General features: G+C 41.1%; 1 protein-coding gene across 1 annotated transcript in view; it reads right to left on the bottom strand.

Annotated features, from left to right (window-relative positions):
* Positions 1-3,959: 3,959 nt before the first annotated feature.
* Positions 3,960-23,155, bottom strand: part of cntn3b (contactin 3b) — a 53,970-nt gene continuing 34,774 nt past the window's right edge. Inside the window, exons 12-23 of the mRNA XM_085455772.1 lie at positions 22,729-22,856; positions 20,893-21,068; positions 18,231-18,348; positions 17,241-17,399; positions 16,963-17,112; positions 12,935-13,005; positions 12,316-12,547; positions 11,776-11,885; positions 10,421-10,607; positions 8,811-8,923; positions 8,545-8,710; positions 3,960-8,030 (exon numbers count right to left, since the gene is read on the bottom strand). Coding sequence (XP_085311898.1) covers positions 7,786-8,030; positions 8,545-8,710; positions 8,811-8,923; positions 10,421-10,607; positions 11,776-11,885; positions 12,316-12,547; positions 12,935-13,005; positions 16,963-17,112; positions 17,241-17,399; positions 18,231-18,348; positions 20,893-21,068; positions 22,729-22,856 — 1,855 coding nt within the window. The 3' untranslated portion in view covers positions 3,960-7,785. The remainder of the gene's footprint in view (positions 8,031-8,544; positions 8,711-8,810; positions 8,924-10,420; positions 10,608-11,775; positions 11,886-12,315; positions 12,548-12,934; positions 13,006-16,962; positions 17,113-17,240; positions 17,400-18,230; positions 18,349-20,892; positions 21,069-22,728; positions 22,857-23,155) is intronic.

The following is a 23,155-nucleotide window of genomic DNA, read 5'->3' as shown; positions in this document are numbered from 1 at the left end:
ATAATAAAAGGCTCGCTTTTGTTTAAATCCACTCCTGCATCCTCGCTTGTGTTCGCACCTGGGTCCACCATACACATTCCCGCACGGTCTGCCTCCGCAGACCGTGACAGTTCCTGGTCGATCGGTGAATCTCTCCTTAATTTGCTAGTCGAAGTAAAGCAGCGCCATCAAATTTGTAGGAAGCGGTGATGAAAAGCCGGAGCTTTCAAACAGAAACAATAGCAAATGTTAATATTGGATCAGGTCCAGCTAATATGCTATTTCAGTTAATGATTTTCCTTTCTTCACTTGTGCCCGCATTAAAGATTGCCTCTGAAAGCCTCTGAAAGCTTTACTCTGCTGGTGGCTTCCACGCACTTCCCAGAGTGATGGATGGAGCTAGCCTCTGATCGCTCCTTTTCATATTGTTCTTGGGCCACACAGGGCCGATACCCCCTCATTAATAAACCTCAATGATTAATTTCCAAACCTCCCTCTTGTGTCCCTTCCCTTGTCGTCTGTAAAGAAAGGCGCCCTCCTAATTAGTGAACACTGATGGAGCGTCTATAATGACCAGGGACAAAGCAGTGCTGGTGCTAAAAAGAAATCCATAAATACTCACTGTGGCTGAAGTCTTTATCTGCAAATGCATGGGATCATTTTAGAATCTTTTATGCTAATAGCCATTTAGCCTTAACAATGTCCGCTGTGTTAATTGCCATAAGAAAAACATATATATGATTAGCACTTCCCTCAAAAACCTGTTTGATGAATATGTGATCAAGTTGACATTTCGCTTTGTTTAATTAATAAGATACCCATTGGCACTCACAGCCTTGAATACGTGGCAGGTATGGATGGATAGATCTGTCTGTCTCTCTATGAAACGAATCTCATTTAGCAACTTTTGTCTCCTGTCAAAAAAAGGACGCCTGAGACTCTTTGCAGCTTGCGTCAAAGCGCAGTTGTTTTATTTTTATTTTTAACCAATCAGTCGCTCTGATTCTTTGAAATAAAGCAGAGGTCACGTGGGAGGAAGGTCGGACTCTTTTAATTTTCAGAAACATGAAGCATTTTTGGGGAAGAGAAGAGATAACATACCACTGAAAATTGCTGTCTTTCTGTCACTTGAAAGCACACTTATATTGAATTTTGTAATCATTTGCCATGAATAACACATGAGTGATTCTGTGTGAAAGACCAGAGCACTTTAATTATAAAATCCCGATGCACACACACTGAATCGGGGATAGATTTGAAAGTATGAAGTGACCTTAAGTTATTCATAAACATCTCAGCTCGAATAAATGCGTTCTGCCAAAACTAACAATGCTTATAGTGCAATGGTGTTACTGCTGGGGCTAATTTAGGAAAAAAGTTAAGCGAACTTTAATTTTGTTTTAAAAACCCTTTGCTTTAATAATATTTTTTATGAATCTGAAACAGCCCTCTGGTTGATGCTGTGTCACGTGTACAAAAAACAGAAAGAAAGAAATTTGGAGGAAATAGTAAAGGGAGCCATGAGAGCGCGAGCGGTGTTGCTCTAAAGAAGCATTCATATATATCTCATTACAACTGGATTTTCAGTGGCGATCATTTATATGCATAATAATTTGCAGTTCCTCATAAATAGTGTAAAACTCAAACATGGAGGTCAACAAAGGGTGAAAGCAAATGAGGCACCTTTTCTGAAGAAAAAGCACGAGTTCAAATCCCACAGCTTGTCTATTACTTAGAGACAACCCCAGGTCAAAAATAAAGGAACTTCTATTCTTCACAGATACTGTGCCTGTGCCGGGCTAATGATGGGGAAAATGCACAGCGGAGAAGGCAGTGCAAAGCTGGGCTTTGATGAATCGGGTGATTATGTTCTGAAACACTCCTTTGCTCTACAAACTGCTGTAGCACAAAGTAATCCTGTTTAGATCTCACTGACTAAAAAGACCTGCTTGCCAGCGATGTGTGAATCCCAAAAGTAGAAGCTCTCTCCTCGTCTTGCTTTGGATTATGTAAGGAGTTTTTTTTAGTTTAATCAAGCACTACTATGATGTTGCCATTTATGTAAAGTTAAAACGCCTTATTACTCATTACATTGTGCTTGATATTTGCAAAGTCCCTCTGTGAATTATCAACAGCAGCATCTATATGTTTTTTTGTGCTACAAATGTAGGGCCTGGGATTAAAACTGGGTCATAAAATTTTATTTTATTTTATGACTAGAAAGATTCCTAATGTGTAACTCTCTTTAATTTCCTTGCATTTAATAACATATCTTTAGTTTTAGAGTAAATTTAGTTGGAGTTCTTGTGTTTTAGAAAGTGAACCATTTTTTCATTGTATTTCCAAATGTCTGTTTTGCATGGCACTAAATCATTAGCCTTTTAGCTGAAATGCTGTTATCAAGGATTCATTTGCCATATTGTGATAAGTATTGATTAGGGCCGACCCCTGTAAGTCAAAGTCTTGACGCCTCAATCGAACGCCTCGGAGTCTTCATGGCGAGCTTGTCGCTTTGTCTCGACAAGTCTTCAACTAAGTGATCATATTAGCCATTCAGTCTGAACTGACCCATGGAAGAGTTCCTGAAACAACTTATACGAGTCTGACGCCAGAGATGCACTCCATCACACGACAGTGAGAAGTCGATTAACTTCAGAATGTGACTGTAGCTCATAATAACAGCTTTGACCTATGGGAGAGTGCAGGCTTGTTTATGGATATCACAACTGATGATTGAAGAGTAAAGCTCAAATGTGGTTTGTTCTGACAGCCTGTTCTTGTTATCAGCTGACCCTTTCCCCCTAAGGAACCTGCGTGATGTAGGTCCAGTGTTGTAGCAACCTGAGCATATAAGAACATTACAAGCAGCTGAAGGCAATGTGAAGTGCACGGTGATAGCAATGATCAAGCTACTTTAATCAGCTATAAAGCATCTGGACACAATTTAGTTTCAGTGTAACAGGTGTCCAAACGTGTACGGTTTGCTGGAAGGAAAAAAAAGAAAAACTTTACCACACACCACTTATCAGTACGCACTTGGGCTGAACAGTAAAACTTACCATCGGCAAAATAAATGCTTTAGCAACCAAAAAGAAATATAACTACAAACTGTCAGCACAAACTACAGAATGTTTTACAAACAGCAAATATCGCTATAACATTAGAAACTGCCAAGTCTCGCTCAGATGAGGTGCGAGTTATTTCATAACTGCTGTAAATTTAATCTTTTTCTTTAATATGCACACACTGTTTAAAGTGAAGCTAAATGAGTTTGATTTGAACAGCCAACGGCAACACACGTGCTCCCTGGCTCATTAATCCAACAAAGCTTTACGGCAGCCTGACATTATATGTGGCCTCCTTCAATTCTACTGACAAAATCCCAATTCTGTGGGGAGGCCTATTTTTGATATAGAAAAATATCCCTTTTTCCACAGTTAAAAGGATTTCTTACATATCATTTAACCTAGCTGGATTAACCTGGTAGGATGCTTGGGGCAAATATTTGCACAGTGGTCCCCGTTGACCCCCTTCTGCGCTTCCTTTTTTTGCAGTGTTTACAGCACCCTGTTGTGCAAAATTCCACATTGCACATAGTGACAACTGCAACTGCATAATTTGCCCTGAGATTCAGAAACTAAGCAATATCCCAGCTGGAATAAACACATCCCGGCTCCATGCAGGTTTTATTGGTGTTAGTCAGTTTGTGGTAATTCTGTTAAAACTTAATTTAGCTGAGAACAATTTAAACAACAATAATAACACTCAGGAATAGCTCAGCTAATAACATAGACCTTTTAGTTGTTATTGTACTTTGTTGTAGCAAATTCTCATACAAATATGCAATCAATCAAATTACCAAACATTCACTAGCACTTTAGGGCTCGGGGGCCCCCTGGGGTCCTTGTTTTGGATTCCAAATTAAAGAAAGCTCCTTGTATGTTAGTAACTGGCTAAAAGCAAGAGAAAACACCAGCAGCTGGAATAAACATTTTTATTAACTTATAGTTTTAGAAAAAAACTCAACACAAATTCACAAACAATGATTAACATGCACAATTTTAGTATACAAGACAGTACAGTTACTTTTCAATATGAAAATGCCATTCTACATGTCAGTATCTCACAGAGATCAATGATTAATACACCAGTATTAAGGTCAGAGAACACACTATAGAAAAGCAGTAAGGTTGTCTTTGATGGCCATATTTAAAAAAGAAATATATGCAAGCTATATACACTGGACCTGGTGCACTTCTAGCAACAACCACAAAAAACCAAACTGACTGAAATGACTGAATGGATATAAATAGATACGTTGTTGCTCTGTGTTCAATACATTTCAGCCACTCCAATAATCCCTTTATTTCTTCAGATTGTACTTTGTAGTATTTTTTATAGCACAAGGTCAGAAACAATACTTTAATTTTCTTATGTGAACATGAGCAGACGTTACACATTAGGCTCAACTACGTCTATGTAAATAAAAGGCAGTTTGAGAAACTGCCACATAATTACGTACTGTAAATTAATAACCTTTTAGCCTGCAATCTGGCAATGAGGTTACCTTATTTGGATATTAATGGAAATATTAACACCACTCAGAAACACGCAAGCTGCTTTGAGGCCCGGTCACACCAGAAAACTGCACACCAAATTCATAAAACAGGCATCACAGCTTGACTGGCCAGTTTGTGAATTACTTGATATACTGTGGAGTTAGGACCACGCTCGAGCTAGGGCTCTTAAATCCTTCTGCTTTCTGTCTACTGGGTTATTTATTCCACGCTGTTATCTTGTTCCGAGGATTCACTCAGTGAAGACTTACCAAATGGTAGAAAAGGTTTGGCACTAGATTGGCTCCAGAGGGAGACATATATGATTAAAGACTTGCCTGACAATCAAAGCAGACTAGTGAAGAGCTATGAAAAAAAAGGTCAGCACCTCAAAAGTAAAAATCATGTGATATACATGTAAAGTTTATGCAGCAAAATGCATAATATGCAAAAACACGAAATGTGCAAAGGAAAATGCCACGACTCTCACTTTCTTCTTGTACGTGAACTATAATTTCAGATACTTTGGTCCAACTCATTTTCATAGGAGAATATTTTAAATTTTACTTTAGTACATAGCTGCAAACTGTCCATCATATTTAAGTATTGGAATACAGATAGATGTATCTGTATACTGTACAGCACTTATAGATTAAACAGTATAGATTAAACAGGCATGTGCACCCACCTTGCCTTGGTGGGTGCACATGCCTGCTGAATCCATTTATGCTTTAAATCAGATAAAATCACAAACGTATTTAGCTGGCTCATCCAATTTAGCTCCAACCCGGGGAAAAAAATAGCTAGCTAGATTGCAAACTGCCAGGTCATTAGTACTGTCATAATGGGACATTAAGGACACACAGTTTATGCAAGAGAGAGGATTCGCACCACTGAAGCTCACAGAAACAGATCTTTTGTTGAGCAGGATACACTTAAACATACTGCAGTTAAATAAAAGTTGATAGTGCAGCAGAGTAAATTAGCCAGGCTAGCTCCCCCTATTTGGATTCTTATGCTGTAAGCAATGTCAGCGCCACCAAAAATTCACCCGTGTTTAACTCAAGGCAAGAAAAGTGACTGCACTGATCAAAGCAAGCCTGAACTGCTCTGGAACTGAAATTTCACCGTTTTAAATGCTGGTGTGACCGGGCCTTTCTGCTCTTGGAAAGAAAGATACGGTAGTACTGCTGCTGGAGCACGACAGGGTTTGTTTTGATGTGCAACTCAAAAGAATAAACCAGCTAATCAATTTCAGGTCACTGCTCCAATTCAAAGTCACAATCTACAAGTACACTACAAGCGGAGCAAATACAGTGATTTCTAGTCAAAGCAAAAACACAACAACAACAGAAAATAAAAAGAATGTCTTTGAAGTCTTCCGATAGGGAGAAAAGTAGTGGAGGACATCTGAAACATCACTGACTGTAACACAACAAGTGCAATAAGAACACGGCCATCAGTCAATCAAGCAGCTGAATTGTGACAGCTGTAATAATGGGGCAGGAAAATCAATATCCCATTGACTGGTCTGCAGCAGTCTAATCAACAAGCGCGGCGCTTTATGAAACCAGTCAAGGAGCGGATAGGACAGCCTGATTATGTCGGACTTTTTTTACGAGGCCGCTGGGGTCCGCACACCTGCTCAGACATTTAAGTGAGGACATCCAGTCACCTTGCATCAATTCCTTGTGCTTTCATTCGACTTTGAGGTGGGGACTTTAGGGAGGGAGGGGGAGTAAAGAGTGCAAAATGCAGACGATGACAGTCTCTAGCTAATAACCGTACGCAGCCCCGTGTTCGGCAAAGGCACAGTAATGTGTAGCAGTTGGGTTGACTGTATCCTTCCACGTGAACATTGTCAGGACCCCAGCAATCACACCTCTGCTTTTACTTGGGTGGCTTTTGACACACTCATCCACATGATAAAAAGGCGTGAAAAGTAGCTCCCTCAGCAGAGCAGCAATGTTCCTTTGTTAATGTTCAGCTTGGTATGTGTCCAACCGACAGCGATGAGGTGGGGGTAAAATGACAGCCATGCCTTTTGCTCCATTTCCAGTCAGGGCTCTTTCACCACGGTATTCGCATCAATTATTCTGATACCTTAATAGCCCATAAATTATGCTACGGATGGAGTCATACATTTATTATACCACAGACCATAAATACTGAGACCAGAATTTCCGTCATATATCTCAATCCATTGCGGCTTTCCTAAAGCTTCCAATCCCCTTTTGTCGTAGGTGCTCCGGTGTGTCAATGAAAATTTAATCAACATACCATTTCCGATAATGGGTTCTTCTACATGCCGAGGTTCCTATCCTTTCTAACTAATTTCTGCAGAAAAGAAAAGCAAACAATACCTCTGCTGCAACACGAATCTCTCTTCTAAGCTCTCTGAAGAGGAAAGAAAGAGGAAAAAAAAATTAATATACCTCTACCGAAGGCACTGTTATCCCAAAGTCCACTGTGCACCGGGCCAGCTGGTCATCTGGGGTGTAGATGGTACATGTTCTCGATACGATGAACTGATCTAGTATACAGGTCGTCTAAATGTAGAGGAGGAACAGTACACATGGGATCTGCTCGACATTGAAATACCAAACGTTTCTATTCTCTGGAATCTGGGCTTTTTTTTTCTGCTAGGCTGAAAATGTGGATAGGTATTTATTATTTAGAGGAGCATGAAACACAGCAAAATGCCACGATCTATCAGAGTACTGGGAGGGGGAACTTAGCTCAGGAGCCTATGGCTCTTGAACAGTCTTAAGTTTATTTGAGTGCACAGGTTAAGTGGGATTTGGACACAGTTGATCAGTTGGCTATTCATCTTTCACACATTTGACAAAACCTTGTAGAACTTTAAGCCTGCAATGGATGTTTTTGTTCGAAAAGGCTGCACAAATACTGGATAAGTGTGGTTTTAATGACTTGTGAGATGATCAAGTATGGATGCAATCTATCGTTATATTATATCAATTTGCTGAGACAATAACTTATTTTTTTCTTATAGGGTAAAACAAGCAGCCTCTGTTACCTACTTTGGTATGGACTATATATGTAAAGTCGGTTTTAAGGCATTAGTATCTCCAAAGATACTAAGATAAGTCATGTAGACATCAGAACTTCTAAAATGAAACCTAAAGCACGGTGGCACTTATGACACTGGAAAAAATACCAAAAGATTTCATGCACGCAAATCATCACATCTCTATCTGATGGTCCTTTAAGAAGAAGTGGCACGGTCTCTTTAAGAGTTTGGCGCAGTCCGGTCTTTTCCAGCCTTCCCCAGTCCAGCCGCTGAAACCTGGGCCTTGTGCCAGTCCAGTGGAGGGTTAACATAGGACAGGCTGACTGAAGGGATGGAGGGGGAGAGAGGGAGAGCACTCCATCGGCTGTGATTAAAGATCACCAGATGGAGCAGAGCAACGATGAGGACTGCAGAGTGACACAGCGGGCTGAGGTGACTCGCGCCCGAGCCCCGCGCTCCCATACCTGCAACCGAAAACCCACAGAGCAGCTCGTTAAGAACCAGAACTACCTCTCAACTCAAAGGAAGAAAACCCGCACTCTGCTGTGCTATCCTCTAAATTTCTGACAAGTCATCGTAAATCAAAAACCGAGCGTGACACTTTCCTATATCTACATTATTAGTGCCTTTCAACAGGAGAGGCTATCTAAGTATCCCGAGAAGATAAAATTGGTATCATATCAAAAGAGGAGAGCGCCAAATTGAGCTGCCTCACAATTTTGCACAGCAGCGGGATGGGAGCACAGAACTGCTTTATATGCTGCTGCGCTGAGCAGCCAGTCAACAAGGAATAATAACCCAATGGCAGAGATGGATGACACCGTGCACGCATTTCTAAAAAGGTCGCTTTTCTCGCACTGTCTATTACACCTGGTTGGAAAAGGATGCAATGAAGAAAAATTGAATGCTCTCTCTAAATTATGAATTCACCTGTAAGATTTATCAGTGGTTAAAAAAATGAAAAAACAAGAAACTCACTTAATTTATGGATGTGGATAGGCTCACTTCCCACACCTTCGCCGCCCTCGCTCACGGCTTTGATCTGGATGAGATAGTTGTCGTTGGCTGAGAGGCTGAGCTCAGCAGTGGTTCGGTTGGTCAACACAGTAAGGATGTCATTGTAGCGATGTCTCTTCAGCATCACCTGAGGCAAGGGGGAGTGACTCCGGAAAATGAGCTAATGCAAACACCAACATTATTGTTTCTGGAGATAAATCACAGCTTTGCAAAATAGTGGGACTTACCAAATACCCAGTGACCTTTGACTCTGTCTCCATGGCTACTACAGGGTTCCAGTGCAGCGTAAGTGTGGAGCCAATCATGTTCCATTGTATGTTGAGCGGAGGCCGATCTGGAGCTACAAAAGAAATCAGAAGTAAGTATACAGAGGATATGCTGGTTGCCTTTTTTTTAAAAGCATCTTTCTGGAGAAACATTCAAATTCTTGGTTTTTGTTGAATTTCCAACAAAGTCAATAAACTGCACTGTAGACAACACTTAGTGATAATATGAGAAAACTGTTGGTGTCCCAAAACTAATGCTAGTGGAAGGCCAGACTGTACCTATCTCAGAGGCAGTGAGTCATTTAGCTGGAGTCAGGTTAGCCCTAACAAAGGAGAAAATGTTGTTGGAAACTCCTACTGGCAAGCTCTACCTCATCCTGACTGTTCATCCCGTTTTATTTTATCTTTTTCTTTTTTTTTTTTTTTTCTCAGACACTCTGGGGATTCCTCACATGAGACACAAGGACCGTGTCACAAACTTAACAGAGATTTCGCTGGGTTTAAGTTTAATGCCATTATTTCTAATATTTCTTGGTGCTCGACAGCTTAGCTAGCTGGCTAATAACCCGAGCCATGCAGTAGCAGGACCCTGAGAGAAGTGAGCGTTGTCATAATGTGATATGGCACAGTCGTATCAGGGGCCCAAAGATAAAGTAAAAAGAATATTGGACACACTGCACTTCTTTTACTGACATAAATGTTCCTTATATATTACATTTATCTTTATATTTGAACTGACTTTTCAATTGACTATGAATCGCTGACTCGGGATCCAAGTTTGAATACCACGAGTTAGTTTCATATCCATGGTAGTGGCTAACAATCCTCTCGACTTGCTTGAGGGTAAAAAGAATAAAACAAAATTGCCCAACCCATCAGAAAGTGATTCTTAAAGGAAATCTGCTTGATTTTTCAAATTTGATGTCCTAATGCAAACTGGAAAACTACTCTTTTGTATACTGCTCATCTGATGAGGAGAATACAAATTTCTTTTCTGTTATTTTTATCCCCATGTTATCGATATTTGTGTACTGAATAGAGTTTTTCCTGCTCTTTCCATTCTGAGATTTCCAAAATACATTCACATATTTTTATATATTGTTATAATGCCAGTTCATCTCAGAGGAGCTTATTTATAATAGAAGAGAACCCCAAAGATCAGACAAAGATCTCCTATAAGCAAGCTCTTGGCGAGAGTGGGGACTCCCTACTGTCCACAAGCAGAGACCACCAGCAGAGCCAAGCTCAGAGGGGGACAGCTTTTGGCTATGACCAGTTTCAGAGGTGTAAGGAAAAAACATAAGAGCATACAAAGATAGGAAAAAATAAGCACAAATGTGGTCTAAACCTGCAGGGGCTGTTTAAACAGATTTGCCAAACTAAAGACGACTTCCTGGATTTGTTGCAGGCGTGACGCAGTTAGGGCTACTTCTGTTTGGAAAAAGGAACAGTCTGAGCACTAACAGTAAAGCTGAACAAATGCAACACCCAGCATGGTGAGGACAGTCCAATGCCAAACTGAAGGTTACCATGTAAAGATACTTTCAATGTGCGTCTGGGGATGGACTCACGTGGTTTCTTTGTGGTGCTGTTGATGGGCACGGACTGTGGCCCAGGGCCAGCCGTATTGAAAGCAGCCACAGACAGGTAGTACGCCGTATTTGCTTTCAGCCCTGTGATATTAACCAGCGTGTAGTTTCCAGATAAGCGCACTTTGCCAATAGTGTCAGGCTTGGTGTCATCTTCCCAGTACATGACCTGGTAGGAGAAGAAGGGTAAAAAAAATGTCAGGCTCCCAGGTGCAAAGATTCAAGTGGTGCATTTCATTGCATTATTAAAATTCATAATCCATCGTGAAATCTGAAATGCTGTTTGTATTACAGAAAGGGAGGGGGAGGAGGTGGTGAATAATACATTTTTCACTAGTTGAGTCTCAGCCGCCCTACTTATATACAGAGGGCACTAGAGAGCCATATGATCACTGACCCAGGATCAAAAATTCTGCCTTAAGTCTTTCTAAGTCTAAGGAAAGTGGATCTTAAAGAAAAGAGGTTATGGATAAATCTTGAGAATATTGTTTTTAAAAGAATACTTTAGTTTAGCAAAGCATCAGGTCTGTAAAACTAGATGCTGAGCTAACTTTCCCTCAGGCTTTTAGCCAACACTTAGAGGTGCAGGTGACGCGATATTTGATAAAGCAAACTTGCCGCTTGCTGTGGGTCATCTTTAATGACCCTCATTTAATTGAAATGTGAAGCCTGTCCTACGGGATACCCCTGTTTTTCAATTGCCCATAAATTGTTGTATTTCCAATTTGTTTAATAAAGATCAGAAATCAAATCTTTTCAGCAGGATTATTAAATCTGAACGTCGACTGAATTTACAAGCCCAACAACATCTCCTTAAAAGCTGAGTGCCTCACACGTGTAGTCCTTGCTTTCCATACTGTTGGTGGCCTATTGAGATTCAGCAGCCCAAATCCACTTCAGAACCACATTTGGAGAATTGAGCTCTGTTCTGAAAGCACAATGTGGCCAGCACTATGGCAACTGCAGAGCTTTGTGCAAGGGGCCAGAGGTGACAGATACTGAAAGAGCACAGGAGGAGGGAGACTAAAAACAGCAAAGCCTTCTTTGCATTCTTGAAGCGATGAGGGATTTTTATTTTCCTCTCATGGGTTCAGTGTTGGGGTGCCAAAGTATTGCGATCACTTTGTGATGGTAACGCATTAAACAAAATCTCTTCTGAGATATATGCAAAGATACCGGAGAATATCATAAGCTAAAGAGAGAGACTCATTTAAAAAAAACAAACAAATAATGGATAAGACGGATAAACAAGGCACCGGGAAAGACCCACTTATCATGTTATTTGAAAGGGAAATAAAAAAAGAGAGAAAAGAATATGATTTTGTAGCAGTTCGTACCTCATATCCAAGCACTCTTTCAGGGATGGTGGGAAGAGCTTCCCAGCTCACTTCAATTTGTGCTGCAGACACACTTCTAGCCCTAACCCTCTTAGGAGCCACACTGGGGACTGCAGAAATAGAGCAGAAATGTGGTAAGAATCCCACAGACTCATCCAACACCATCACACACACTAATAGCAATAAGAGGTAAGGCACAAAATAGACCTGTAGTTTCACTGAAAAGCTATTTCCCCCGCTCTCTTTTAATGGGATCTGTGACTGACATAAGGGAAGACTATCTGCCCGGCAAATTCAATTAACAGGATACCTCCCTGACAGTGCGGTGTGGTAAGAGTCTGCTAGGATTTCCTGTAATCTACCAGCACGATAACTAATATCAAGTTGGCATTCCCAGCTTGAGAGTGGAAGGAAATAACAGCACTGGAAAAAAAGCAGCTCATTTCATGATTACTATTCAAGGTCATGGTTATAAGGAGGGAGATTATAGCTTATTTAAGCGTCACTCTCTGCCGCCAGGCTGAGAAGTCTGTACCCTACCTTCCTCTGCCGAGTACACGACGGCGATCGAGCTGAAGGGCCCCTCGCCTCGGTTGTTGTATGCCCCCACTTTGACGTCAAAAGGCGAGAAGGGTGGGATGGTGTCATTTCGGAAGACGTAACGCGCCGCGGGTGTGGAGATAACCGCTCGCGTCCACGTGACCGTGCCCACAGGCCTGAAGGCGATGATGTAGCCGAAGCCCTCTCCGTTCTGCAGTTCCTCGGGCACAGGCTGGGAGCAAAACACAAAACTATAGTGATATTAAAACGCATACAGACAAAAAAACAGACAGGCCCGTCTCTGCACTGTGCCTCGACTAAGGGATATTGTGAACAGACACAGCCCCTTTCTCAGCTGCCACCACCTAGAAGCCTCCACAAATGCCTTTTACCTTATCTTTTCTTTTCATATGTGATTGTGGCTAAAGAGCACAGTTCTTTCTAAAGAAAGTGTCCCCATCCCTGCTTTTGGAGGAATAAATGGCACTTGGGGGCTGAGCCAGATGAATGGTGTCTCCTTCTAATGGGGGTCATAAAATTGCTCCTTTCAATTCTGCACAATTAAGCAAAACCATTACCCGGCAATGGAGAGAACAGTAAAATGTGACAGATGACTTACCTCCCATGTTATCACTAATTCAGACTTTGTGCCGCCTCCACCTCCAACATCAGTGGGAGCTGTATCGGGAACTGAGAGGTAAAGCCCAAAGGGGAGCAATTAGAACACAGTTTACAAAGCTCAACGACAAGCCTCGACTTGTAACCTTATGACGAGTATGCCAGCTGCAGATACTTCGCCTTCCATTTTACACCCCACAAATCCCCCACTTTGTGCAAACACAAGCATTGCAGAGAATAGTGACTTACAGACTTTGCCCAAATGTCAGCGTGCATACACCACAAGCCAAGATTTGTAATATTTTGCAAATGACATTTGACTCAACCCACTCCTTTTCAATTCCCACTAGGCTGTTTGTGCACTGCAGCGTGCTGGAAAAAACGACAGTGTAGGTGGAGGAGCACTCAAGCACGTCCTCATAGTATCCTTTCGTAAGTGGAGCCCTGATTTAGTAAGCAGCGTTTGTGTTTGAAGCCCAGGAGTGGTTGAATGCTTGGAATTGAGATTCCTTTTTTTTCCTACCCAGACTTGATATCCTTCTTTTTTTTGCCATACCTACAACTTTAACTACAATAAAACAATCATTATATGTAAACAAAGTTATATGAAAAATATAACTGAAAAATATAAAATGTTATGATTTAGAAAATATTTGAGAGTTTCTGTAACACTTTAAGGCTTTGCATGCTGCTCTACTGAAGCAGAAGATGCATGTTTTAAGCTACGTACGCCAGGTCTGCAAAGGGGCTAAAAAGGGGCTATTTTCAAGAGACGGGGCAACATAGGATAGAGTAAAATGACAGGCTCATCAAAGAAGCCTTAAAATTGTTAAAGCGTACCCGTTATGCTTATTTGATGCTCTATATTCTTTGACTCTACTAGAGTAGCTTTCCATGATTCCCAGTTCAGACTAGTCCTCCGTTCTTGGTGCCTCAGTTCATCCTCTGTCTGAAATAAGCTGTTTTAGTTCCTTCTACAAAGTGAACTTCTAAAGCGAGTGATTTAGCCTATAAATGCTTCATTTTTAGTAAAGTGACAGAGCAAGAGTGTGAAGGATCCGTTTCCAGTTGACACAAAATCTAAGGTCCATAGCCAGATAGTTCTTCTCTATTCTGACCAGGGGCAAACACACAGGACAAGGTCAGACTTTACTCCAATCAGTAGCAAAAATGCAAAATAATATTTAGAAAAAGTATAAACCTTACAGTTTACCCCATAATAACAAAGTGATAATGTGCTTGAAATTCTTGCAATTTTTTTTTAAATAAAAGCCCAAACTATAACATGTACATAAGTATTCACAGCCTTTAACACATAAAACTGAGCTCAAGAATTGTCTGCAGACCTCCAAGACAGGACTGCACTGAGGCACAGAAACAGTTCTGCAGCACTTTAGGTCCCAATGAGCACAGTGGTCTCCATCATCTGTAAACAGAAAAAGTTTTGAACTAACAGGAGTCTTCCCTGAGTTATCAGGGAGAATGGCCTCAGTCAGGGAGGTGACCAAGAACCTGATAAAGTTCCAGCGTTGTACTGTGGAGAGAAGAGAAGCTTCCAGAAGGCCACCTATTTCTGCAGCATTCCACCGATCAGGCCTGTATGGTAGAGTTGCCAGATAGAAGCAACTCCTCGGCAAAGGGCACATCACAGCCTGCCTGGAGTTTGCCAAAAAGCACCTGAAGGACAAAATCCTCTGGTCTGATGAAATGAAGATTGAACTGCTGGTCTGAATGTCAAGCCTCCATGTCTGGGGAAACCAGGGACTGCTCATCACCAGGCCAATGCCAACCCTACAGTGAAGCATGGTGGTGGCAGCATTACTGTGGTCATGTTTTTTTATTATGGGGTATTTTGTGTGGATTTAACCAGTGTTGGAATAAGGCGATAACACAACAAAATGTGGAACCACTATAAATACTTGTAAATCGCAAACCTTATGTTCATTTTTACTTGTGTATCTCTCTAAATTTCAAAACATTTCAAATGGAAACACCATGGAGTTTCTTGGTTTTTCAAGCTACTTCATTATTTACACCCTGCTAGTACTGGTTTGGAACCCTTTCTGCCTTCAGAACTGCCTTAAGTCTTTGCCTTAATTCATTTGTCAGAGATTTTGGTTCATGTTGACACGATAGCATCACATAGTTGCTCCGGATTTGCTGGCAGCACATTCATGAATGTGAATCTCCTGTTTCACCACATCCCAAAGTATTGGATTGAGATCTGATGACATTTGAGTACTGTGAACTTCCTGTCATGTTCAAGAAATCAGTTTGAGGTAAACAAGGACATGGTCAACAAAAAAACTGATGCTGAAACGATGCTCAGTTGTTACTAATGAGATCAGGATCTGCCAGAACAACTGTCCCACACCCTATTTTACCAACATCGCCTACACCATTGATGCAAGGAGGGCTGGCTGTTATTTACACCAAACTGACCATACCACTGGAATGCTGCAGCTGAAACTCGGACTCCTCAGACCAGGTAACGCGTTTCCAAACTCCTGTCCAGTTTGGTGGGCCGACAAATTTACAGACGAGCGAATACTATTGGTAGTATTACCTATTTGCTTATCTGTTGGTATCATCATTCGCAATAAATTCCCACAAATGAAAATGTAAAAAGTAAAGAAGAGGGGGGTTGAAACACAGTTCATTCTTACTACATACTTTGTCCACTAGAGGGCATTCTGCAACGTCCCTGTTGGCAACACAGCTTTGAAGTGCCACAAAAACATTAACCAGCTGATCCGAGCACTGCAGGGTAATGAGTAAATAAATGACTAACCATAACCAATTAGAGCAGGGCGATATGACCAAAAATATTTATCACGATATACATTTGAAAATTTGCGATAACGATATAACTGACAATATAATTGATACTAGACAAAATACTTTAAAACTCCACAACTTTATTAGTGCAAAAAAAAAACAAACATCAATGTATTTTCACTTAAACAAGCAGCTGTTTTTTATGTGCATTAAAGTTATATAAAAATGTAACAGTGCAAATGCAAATTCCTTGCTGACAGTTTAACCAAAGGTGTTTAAGTGTGCCGTATTTTCCAAAAAACACGGTAATAACAACGGCCCGCTAGCATGCTCTACCAAAAATAGTGCTTTGTTGTGTATCTGACGGACGAAAGCTAAACCAGTTCCACACCACTGAAGTTGCAGCATTTTTACAAACCAATTCTGGCACATCCGTTTCATTCAACGATCCGCTTTCACCCTTCTCATTCTCCGTCACCGACATGCTTTTTCCGCCATGTCTGTATGAAAACAAAGGCACTGCGCATATTCTATCGCGATATTTCATTTTCTTATCGTTGCCCAACCTTAACGGTATGATATGACCCAGCCCTATAACCAATGCTGGTGAAATCTGTTATATATCGAATATATTGGAATATCAGATTTTTTAAATGACCAAATATCGGTATTGATATCCTAAAAAAAAACAACAACCCTATATTGGTTGGGATCTACTACAGATGGATGTGTGGGGAAACCCAGCAGATCAGCAGTTTCACCTTTCTTCTCCATCCTGATACTTGGGTTAATCTTCAGCAGGTAATCTTTCCCATATCTAAAATGCTATAATGCACTGAGTTGCTACTATGTGATTGGGTGATTTGAAGTTTAATTATCAAGCAATTTATCGTTTCTACCTAATGAAGTATGTGGTATTCATTCCTGTGAAATCATCTGTAGCATAGCAGTCACTTTCTTGGACATATTAACTTTAGCTCACTATCACACCATTGCAAGTGTTTTTGTAAAAAAAAAAAGCACTCCGCCGTCAAGCAAACTGGCAATAACATCAAAAACCGCCAACACAAATAAAATAAGCGTCACTTTTAGAATTGATTTTCCACAGTTCTGTGGTTGTGCTATAATCTCAACTCATTTTTTGCCAAGGAAGACATAGAGTCCCAGAAAGTGAACATTTTAAAGTAAAGCTGATCCATCGGTGCTTATATCTGTTAATGTGTGTAGCTTTAATTTTTTTGATGTACATACTTGCATCCTCCGTCCTGGTCTTGGCTGAGGCTGGGCTAGGCTCGCCAAGCCCTACAGCATTGCGTGCCACCACCCTGAACTCGTGCTCCACCCACGCATTCAGACCCACCACCGTGGCTGTCAGCATGTTACCATTGACCACCTCTGGCACTGCAAAGTGGAAATTCAGTTCTTTAATAGAAAAATAATTGAACGCTAAACAACTGGACTCCAACTGAATGATGAGCAAATAAATATCCAGGCAAAATAAATACTACAGAAGCCTCTTTTCAGCGTACCTGTGTCTACAGCCTGCCAGCCCACGGTAAAAGGAGTTCGAGCCTGGATGATGTAGCCGGTGATGGGGCTGCCGTTGTCCCTTCCGGGAGTCCAGGATAACTGTGCTGTACTGTCTGTGATTTCCTCCACTGATACCTTGTCCGGAGGACCTGGGGGACCTGCATCAATCAGGCAGTGACGAGGGTGAACCCAAGGTGAGCACCCATTTAAAAAAGCCTCCTCTCATCAAGCTCATAAAGACTTGTACACATTGTTACATATCAAGGCCATCACACTCGCTTTAATTAAGGGCTGCGCCCTTGGTGTGTACACGCTTTATGTGTGTGTATGTGTGCGAGTGTGGGATTCTTAAGTGATGAGTTCACCGGCTGTGGAAAGATAAAGTGAATGGGATCGTTTATTAGAAAAGGAAATAGGTGCTTCATGAGGAGGAGACATCAGTAAGTAGAAAAAGGAAAGAATAGAAAAGCGAGTGTTTGCGACTACAACATGCTCAGTCTTTACCATGTTATAGCCGTTTGCTTTGCTGCTCCATTATTCAAATGCTTTCCATGATATTTTGCTGGTGTGTAAATGAGCCAATTACGGTCATTTTCTGTGATAAACATTGCCTTCTCAAAGCACCTGGGACAGCTATTAGAGTTTGTTTAGGGCAGGAATACCAATGTAAATCACCAGAGATACGCTTGTACACGGAGCCAGATACACCAGGCACATATCAACAAAGCTACTTCAGCTACCTCAGAGCGAGCGTGTACACCATTACTGCATTTCAGTAACAAGTGCAGTATATATTGTAAACAGGAGCTGACGTTACAGACTGAGACAGACATTTTTGCTTCCCCATCGTGTATCTTTAGCGAGAGCCTCGGGGATGTTTCGCACCCTTCTGTCAAACTTTTTTTGCTTTGAATACTTTTACACACGCTCTGTGGTAGCCGTGCTACGGCGCTCACACAAAAGCAACCGAAATCTGGCCCTTCTCTTACCTTTGACGACCAAAATGGCAGAGGTGGACAGGTTTTCCACATCAGTGTCAATAACACAGACATATTTCCCACCGTGGTTCAGCTGGATGTTACGAATCATCAGATCCCCTGATATGCTCTGAAAGAGAGAAATAAGGTTAAGTAAGAGATGTAGCGTTAATTAATCTTCCAGCCTGTGGCTCTGGGATGCTTTTACATTTCATAACATCCAATACAATCACAGCGACTCCGGGCCGCTGATTTTTGCATCTTTCAAACACAAACAACTGACATGGCAGATGTACTCAGAGCAAATAACCCTATTGGCCGTCCTTCAGGCACTATCTAACCAACCGGCCTCCAAACCCCCTGTAAACAACTACCCGCTACACACAGGACACACAAAACAAACACAGTCGAGCTAATTGGCAAAGCAATCCTAATTATTCTCTAATTACACAAGCTCAAGCAAGATATGAGTCTAACTCCCAGTGTAAAGAGTAAATATTATTTTACATGGGCTGCATGCATGTGATGGCCGTGAGGAACATGCAGCGAAACACAGCAGCAAATGTTAATTTTCTTATCTGGAAAAGGGGAGTTACTGTGTGTGGCTACATAAAGCAGAATTACCTTAAAAATGAGGTTGTAATTCTGCATTTTTCTTTGTTTTCAAAAAGAATGAAAATCATTCTTTATTCCTAACATCTTCTAGTGCTTTCGACTACAAAGACACCTCTCCTAAAAACAGCTAGCAAGTACGGTGCATAGCTCATTTCTCTGTACTGACAGAATATGTTAGCGATCAGAATAGTTTTTTTTCCAGCATCCGTGAAAGTATTTGTTCATTTTAAAATTCATGTGGGAAAACGCGGCACAAAATTACTCATCAGTCGTACGCGGCGAATCTAAACTGTGCAGCTGATTTAGCTCTTCATAGCTCGCTTAAATATTCTTTCAGTGCATTCCAATTAGCCGAGCATTCATCACATCGCAATGAAACAACCTAACCTAAAAGCTATCATGCTACACTTCAGCATGTCTGCGTCATTCAATCATCTTGTAAAGCGAGATTATTAGAGCCCTCTTGCACAGCGTGACACGCACTTGCTACTGTACGGCATCAGATGGGTCTTTGGGGGGGATCAACTGATTGATTGTTTGGGGGTTTTCTGATGGGTGCTCAAAGGCAATAAGAAAAGTATTGAAAGTCAGCAGACTTAATACGCTTTATCCAGGCAACATTACTGCGCTCTCATTTGGACTGCTGATGGGAGTCGGGCCTTTTGAAAGTCACCTCTTGAAGTGGCCTGTCACAAAGCATGTCAGCCAGAGAAAAAGAGTGTGCTGCTTTAGAAACTAGTCACCTGGGGGAGAGCCAGGTAAGACTCACTGCAGTCACAGTAGATCTCATCACCTCCAAAGGCTAGTGATCATAGTTCCACTGTGCCGCGACTGGGCATGATCACCCATGGATCTTCACCTCTCTAAGGCAACTGACAAAGCAGAGCTGAGCCGAATGGCACTTCTATGCGCCCAAGGGATAAAGTGACTATATTTCTTGCTCTTTTTTTCTCTTTTACCCTTCCTTTCATCTTCTCTCCTCTTCCCTGACAGTTTTGAAGCGCCATGCCTGATTCTCCTTCCAATGTCAGCCGCCACCTGGCCGACCCGAGAGCTTGCGATGCGTCGCGGGCTTCCTGCCTTGGCAGGAAGGAAGTGATGAGGCAGATTTGCTTTAATTATGTTAATTAATTCATCAGAAGCTGTTGAGCAGGGGGTTGGTAATCTCTCTGGACAGGGGAAACAGACTCTGTGAAAACTATCTCTCATTAAATGCCTATGCACAGTTCAATGTCATTAGTAATTGCCATTTGCTTTCATGAAGAAACGAGTGCGCCGTGTCCACAAAACCGTGAGCGTATTGAGATACGATGTCAACTATTACCACATGAATGGCAGTGATCAGACTCTAAAACCTTGGATGATAAGCGGCGGTATGTGAAGCAAAAAGAGTGTCATAGCAATTTGAAACTGACAAGCTTTGAACAATTAACTTTGCCCTTCATCAAAAGGAACAAATATTCAACAAAAAAAATAATAAAAAGGCGTCACTTATCAATATTTCAAGGCATATGGATTTCAAATGAACATTTACTGGTGCCAGGCCTGCCCTTGGTGAATGCCAGCCAGCTCATTACTTAATTATTTCGGGACTCTAGATTCATAAATAGGTATGCAAATTCAATTACAGCGCAGGGAGATGATAAGAAAATGTTCTCCCTTGAGGTACAGGAATTAGAAGTTGAAGGGATGAAAAGTATAAAGACTTTATTAACGAGGGCCCTCTGTAAGACTAAAATGGCATTTCACTGATATATTTTTAGAGGTGTAACACATGGCAGCTCGCACAGGCAATTCAAAAGGTAAGGATCCCAATTACAGAGCTGATACCGCCATTCAGGTATCTGTAACTGATATCGCTACCTTTTTGAAATTCTGTCCACAACTGACCACAGAGAAACCTTCAAATCTTCGCCTAAATCTCTTCGTTTGAGTATTATTAGGGTTTATGAAGCCCTCAGCCGGGCTGTGGAGCATACCCTTGCACGTTACACACTGTGTCCCAATTAATCCCAAAGTAGCCAGAAAATATCTGAGTTTAATGCTCGACATGACTCACCCCACCCACTCTTTCAAAATGATCGCTGTCTCGCTGGAAGTCGATGAGCTGGCCGTTGAATGCCCACGAGAAAGAGACATCCAGAGCTGGATCGGAGGCAATCTGGCAGGGTAACACGATGCTCTCGCCAACAATAATCTCCATGTTAGTAGGCCTCATGGTGATTCTGGTGGGCTCTGGCCAGACAACAGATGACAGCACAAGCATGATAATATCTCTGCCACTGAAACCTCTAACACCACCATGACCCCTGCAACTGCCATTTCACTCCAATTCGCAGCTAAACCGAGCAACAGTCATTAAATTACCCATGAATGTGGCTTTTTTTCTGATTTTAATAAGCACTTAAATTCCAAGCTTGTCCATTAGTAACATTTAATGACTCTGCGGGTTCACATTTTATCTCCCTAGATCAATTTGGACGAAAAAAAAAAAGTTGTTTGAAACAGGATTACTGAGATGGGAGCACATTCTTACTGGTGACTGTGGTGGATTGGGGGCCTCAGAATATGTTGACAAAAGGTCAGAGTAATTAAATTTCATGACATTAAATGGTTCAGCTGTCAGCGTATGAGAAGAATAGAAAGTAATGAGAAAAAAAAAGTTGCACACACAACAGATTAAAAATAGGGGACTACATGAACGTTTTATGTCATTGCACTCATAAATAATGACCTTTAACTAAATCAATGATAAGCATTTGTTGCTTACTTAACTGTTATTTTAGCTGCTATTTACCAGGCCCATTAATTTTACAATATCCTTGCTTGATAACACACGCAATAAGCTGAAAGAAACAAATACATAAAAATAAGGACAAGAAAAAGCTGACTTTTATTTTGGAAATACTTCAAGGAAAGTCTTATCAACTATACGCTATTTGAAGTTATTTTAACATAAACAATCAAATCAAATTTAGCATATAAGAGCAGAAAACTCGCCATAGTACAGGATAACATCAGCCCTGGATTCTGCCCTGCCTGGTTTTGTTGTGGTCTTACCAAACTCACTGATTCACCATTCAGTCCTTCTCTGAATAGAAATCTTGACAATGCCTGCTGCCTTAAAAATATCAATGAGTGCATATTTCATAGAATTTCAGTTAGAAGATCTGAAAGACGAGACTGATCGTCACAACTTCTGCCAGCAGTTACAGGATTTTTTGGCTCAGCACTTCATGGCATGTGTTTGAGTACACGTGTGTGGCAAGATCATGACCCATCAAAATCCAACAGTTAAAGTTTTTAGCCATGTTCTTGGTCCAAACAAGTGTCCAGATGGTTGCTGTAACTCAATCTTTCCTAGCACAATGCTGCATTGCAGCATTGTTGTGGCTGGTAAAGGACAACTGTATTTGTCATCTAATTTTGGATGTTTGCAGCGATTTAAACATGGCCACCAGCACGCTCAATAACCACCATAATCATATTCAGCACTTGTTAAAGTGAAACAGCATGAGCTTTATTATTAGTGTACACACATATGACTGATAATAGCCTCTTATCTTATTTAACTCTCACCAAGAAAGCTTGTATTTCCTAAGGTTTCAGAGTTTGTCTTGTTCCTTTATTCCATTTAAAAACCGAGAGTTAATTTTCCGAGTTAAAATCTTTAACAGGAATGAATGAAATGCTGATTTTTTACGGGTTTTTTTTGGTTTCTTTTCTTCTCTTTTAAATCAAGAACCCATTGTTTGCAAAAATTAGCACAAGCCTTGAGAGGCAAATCAAAGTTCTTGAATGGGAAGCGTGTCAGGTGTGATGACAAAGAAGGGATGGAGCAGACAGTGAAAAGGTTAATTAACTGAGAGCGATTCGACTTTTAGGCCAGACTTACCAGTGACAATCAGTCTTCCTGTTGTGCTTGCCGTCCCAAACCGATTCTTAGCGATACACGTGTAGCTAGCTGCATCCCGTTTGGTTACATTGGCAATCTTTAATGTTCCATCTGGAAGCAAAGCAATCCTGAGAAGAGAGCGGCTTTTTACTGTATTGGGTAAGATAGCGATTGTAAAGTAGGACTACAGTGTTCAGCTCTGTTTTGGATTTGTATATAGTAATGACGTTTCCATCTATCGCCATGTATATAATAAAATTCTCAAAGATTTGTCAAATAACTCAGATTTAAAGACTTTAAATCGATGAGGTCAGTGTGAAACCCCTATCATGCTGAAAGGTCACCGACTGGCTAGATATTAAAAAAATAACATGCAAAGCCCCCCACTTTAAACAGTTTTATTATATTATTTCCACTAGCTGGGTCA

The sequence above is a fragment of the Copadichromis virginalis genome, linkage group LG5 (assembly GCF_057382275.1).
Source record: "Copadichromis virginalis isolate Kocher_CV1m ecotype Utaka linkage group LG5, C_Virginalis_male_GT1.1, whole genome shotgun sequence".
In the NCBI taxonomy this organism is placed as follows: domain Eukaryota; kingdom Metazoa; phylum Chordata; class Actinopteri; order Cichliformes; family Cichlidae; genus Copadichromis; species Copadichromis virginalis.
The sequence above is the reverse complement of the archived record's forward strand: the minus strand, read 5'-3'. Positions and strand labels throughout refer to the sequence as shown.